Consider the following 3,963-nt stretch of genomic DNA (forward strand, 5'->3'; position numbering starts at 1 on the left):
AAAAGTCAATAAAAGTAATTGATCAATTTCTTATGGCTTAAGGCTTAAAACACCTATTGTAGATCCGGATTTATCGATAATTGTCGCTATCATTAACTAGCGACAGCCAATGGCGGTACAATCCTGGGAGAAAGAGCAGCTCTCATTGGTTGTCGCTAGTTAACAATAGTGACAATTATCGATAAAACGTTTAGAAAATCCCGCAACAGGCCTATTATGTAAATGATTACAGTGATGGGAGGTGACAAGAATTCGTCTGCTCTGGGAAACTTATGCGCATGCGTAAAATAACGTAGCAGCTCGATTCAATGGGCGCGTTCAAGTTAACAAAGCGGCTAGCCTCCTCGCCGAGTAAATGAACATAATTGGTTATTACTTATAGATCCAACCAATCATATTCAATCGCTCGATAAGCATGCCTAGCCGCTTTGCCGTCTTGAACTCGCCCAATGGCTGCGTTCAGCAGACTCAACAGTTTTGCAACCGTTTTATGATTGTCTGCTGAGATAGGACCATTCTTCTAGATCTAAAAGTATGATCCAATTAGCGCGAAGGAAACTTACAACAGTTGCAAAACAAACGTTCTGCTGAACGCACCCAATGGGTGGAACCAATGATGGAACCAAGAAGACTAGAACCAGGAGAGTCAACTCGTGCCAATAGCGGTAGTGGGGGTGAGGCAAAAAGTGGCGACGGATAACTTCCCCCACTCTTGCGCTTCATTAGTCCTCTCTGTCGCTCTATATAGTTGTCGCTCTATCGTTCTATAATCGTCACTTTGTCGCTCTTATATCGAACTTTCACACAATGCGCAGTGCCGCTGCACATCGTGTGAATAGCCGCGGACGTTTTTTGACTCACCCCCACCACGCGAGTTGATCCTCCTTAGTTCTAGTCTTCTTGGTGTCTGTCCTGAACTCAAGCGGTGAAATTATAAAGCTAAGCAGCGTTCCAACTACAAGTCGACATGTGGGGTAGAGCAACGCTTTTTTTTTTGCCAGATTCTTTCATGCAAAAACGCATTAAATAAGTCTAATTTCATTGATTTTTGAGGTAGGGAGAGGTTAAATTGAATAATTACCTTTTTCTATCAGATTCTTTCGTTTCACGCAGAAACGCATGATCAATGATGAGCCTAATTTTATTATAATCGAAGGTTAGGGTTGATTCTAAACAATTATCTTTAATTAATACATTTTAGTGGTGAATTTGCTTTGTTTTATATTTTTAGCAATGAATCCTATGCGATCGACAACTTTCCGGAGCGGTGAGGAATCAAGATCAACACGTAACGAAGATCACAATAGTTTAGCAGTTTTACGTTTAAGAATCGAAGAAAAGAAGCAGAGGCGCAGACGAGAATGGCAACGCCAGCAAGAGCGAGAGAGACAACATGAAAAATTGAAACAGCAAAAAATTTTAGAATATGAAAGGAAACGTGCACAAGCTTTAAAATATGCTGAGGAAAAATCCTCGCGTCACAGTCGAAGTAAAAGTGATAGTGAGTCTCCCTCGCATGTTCGGTACAGAGGTAGATCTACATCAACTGCTTCCAAATCTGGTAGCCTTCATGAAAAGTGAGTGTACGATATATACACAGGATACGGTCCATTTGGTCCTACAAATGCTTCGAAGTTTTTGATTGACCAATTGGAAGAAAGAATTTTACTAATTGACCAATCAAAAAATACTTCGAAACATTTGTAGCATCAGGTGGACCATAGCTACAATTATATACCTATATCTTTATTATAGTCCAAGCATTTATTGGTACTTAATAGAGATAAGGTGACTTGAAAATATCTGGAAAGAATATTTCAACGAAATGAATTAAAAAATTAAAAAAGGTAATTAGTATAAAACAATTAATTTGTAGAGAATATTACTTACACAATAGTAAAAATGTATTCATATATTAAAGCAGTTTTATTCCATCGTTTATTGAAGATTGTTTCGCCATTATTGGTTACTTATCACATAAACAGTGACACAGATGACAGTAATGATATTTTTTAAATAGTAAAAAGGATATAATATTTTATTGAGAAAATAGAAAAATAAGAATATTTTTTTAAATAAATTATCTATATGGCTCAATCAGAATAAATCAGTAGTAAAAAGAATGGGCTATGAGCCAATATTTTTTTTAACAAGAGCAAAAAAAGAGCAGAATTTTTTTAAAAAGATATATCTAGAATAGAACTATTTTCCTGAAAAAAGGATCTGGTTATTTTAACATAGTATAATAATTACAATTACTTTAACATATGATCAAATTCTCTTTAGATTAGATGGGTCTACAAGTGGAACAGTACCTTTATTCAGAGGTCCTCAGAATGCACAGATTGATACTTCGGAACTACGTAAAATTAGAATTGAAATTCATAGGAATATTCCTGTAACAGGATCTGTTATGGAATTAGAAAGAGATATACAATACTTAATCCTGTAGATGTGATCATCAAAAGAGGATGGAGTAAGATATTTTATTCTTCTAAAAATTTATATTTCTCCAAATCTCTTTGCTTTATAAAAATTCAGTTATTTAGCATTAACAAAGAAGAATATGTTTATAAATGTAAACATATAAGATTTAGAATTTGTTTTATTAAGCTTATATTTAAGTAAAAAGTTCTATGGATGGTTTATAAATAATTTTATAATAGCAGTAATTTATAGAATTGAGATTTTTTTTCATAAAAATATAAATATCTTCTATGTAAATATTTTTAATTCAGTATTTTTTTATTCCAAGAATTTAAATAAAATTAAGAATGATGCATATAAACTGAAAGAAATAATCTTGAAAGAAATTTCTGACAGATTTAACACATACTTCATATTTAGAAGTATCATTGAAAATAACATAGTTACTTGTGAGTTAATTTTAAAAAATTTATATTTTTGTATCAATTGTTTATACATATATATACATGAATAAGTATCTGTAGTATTCAAATAGCATTATATTGTGAATTGATGAAAGCTGCAATAGTACTGCGATTTAAAGAAAGTTCCAAAAATTTCATTTTATTGTAGAAGAAATATTATCTGCATTAACTTTTTTTTAATTATACGCTTATTTTTTAAATATATACATAAAATAATATACATAAAATTATATTTATCGTAGAATCATCATATTGGAAGATACATGTATTTTGAAATCATCTGGAAGATCTCATCGAGATTTTGTTTTTAGTACATGCGTAGGGAAAAGGGGGATAAGATGACGAAGTTGGTAAGGTAACGAATTGTTAATTTTTTAAAGATAATAATAGATGAAAAGCAGATGGTTAATTCATTAAAGGCTTTAGGTAATAATACACAATCTCTTATAGTTTGAATTCAATCCGACTACAAAAATAGATAATATATTAAGAAATGTGTTTTGGATGCATTCACTTGTAATTTTGCAGTATTTGTATGTAAGGAATGACATAATTAGAGTAAATAATTTCATTTTTTTTTAAATAAAATTGCAATATTGTATAACTAAAAGCAAATACAATAACATATTAATATTTTTTTATTTTTCACATTGCAATGGTTTTATTAATTAAATAAAAATATACGGTAACTGTGGATAACATGAATGTCGTGTATGGATAAGATGATGCTCTCATACAGGCAGATTGTAGGTTATGTAGTAAGTAGGTATATTTAATAAGTTAATGACGCAATTACTACATACATAAATATAATTATGTTAATGTTTTTTTTAACGTTTCAATAATTTTATTTTCATAAATTATATGAATGTTTTATTTTGTTTATATTTTTTTCTAAAACTTATAATATATTAAAACAATGTAAACATATTACGCATTTGAGGCTTCCACGGTTATCTTCTTCGATTATATTAGAGGATTTGCGGGTTATCACCGTGTCTTCTTTCATTATCGATGCCAACGTTTCGTGAACCATGCTGTTCACTTTATCAGGGCGAGGGGTGCACTGATA

General features: G+C 31.4%; 1 protein-coding gene across 3 annotated transcripts; it reads left to right on the top strand.

Moving 5' to 3' along the window:
• The first annotated feature begins 911 nt into the window (after window positions 1-911).
• LOC108728009 (uncharacterized) lies at window positions 912-3,370 on the top strand. Of its 3 annotated transcripts, none has more exons than XM_018456358.1 (4): window positions 912-974; window positions 1,232-1,577; window positions 2,287-2,476; window positions 3,134-3,370. In XM_018456358.1, the coding sequence occupies exons 1-3, from the start codon at window positions 968-970 to the stop codon at window positions 2,450-2,452; spliced, it is 519 nt and encodes a 172-aa protein (XP_018311860.1). In that variant the 5' UTR covers window positions 912-967; the 3' UTR covers window positions 2,453-2,476; window positions 3,134-3,370. The 3 variants fall into 3 exon arrangements, with proteins under 3 accessions (XP_018311860.1, XP_018311868.1, XP_018311853.1); XM_018456366.1 differs by lacking the exon at window positions 912-974 and adding an exon at window positions 1,011-1,053; XM_018456351.1 differs by lacking the exon at window positions 912-974 and adding an exon at window positions 1,060-1,156 and having other exon boundaries at window positions 3,134-3,368.
• The last annotated feature ends 593 nt before the right edge of the window (window positions 3,371-3,963 follow it).

Source organism: Mycetomoellerius zeteki, unplaced genomic scaffold, assembly GCF_001594055.1.
Source record: "Mycetomoellerius zeteki isolate Tzet28-1 unplaced genomic scaffold, Tzet1.0 scaffold113, whole genome shotgun sequence".
Taxonomy (NCBI): Eukaryota; Metazoa; Arthropoda; class Insecta; order Hymenoptera; family Formicidae; genus Mycetomoellerius; species Mycetomoellerius zeteki.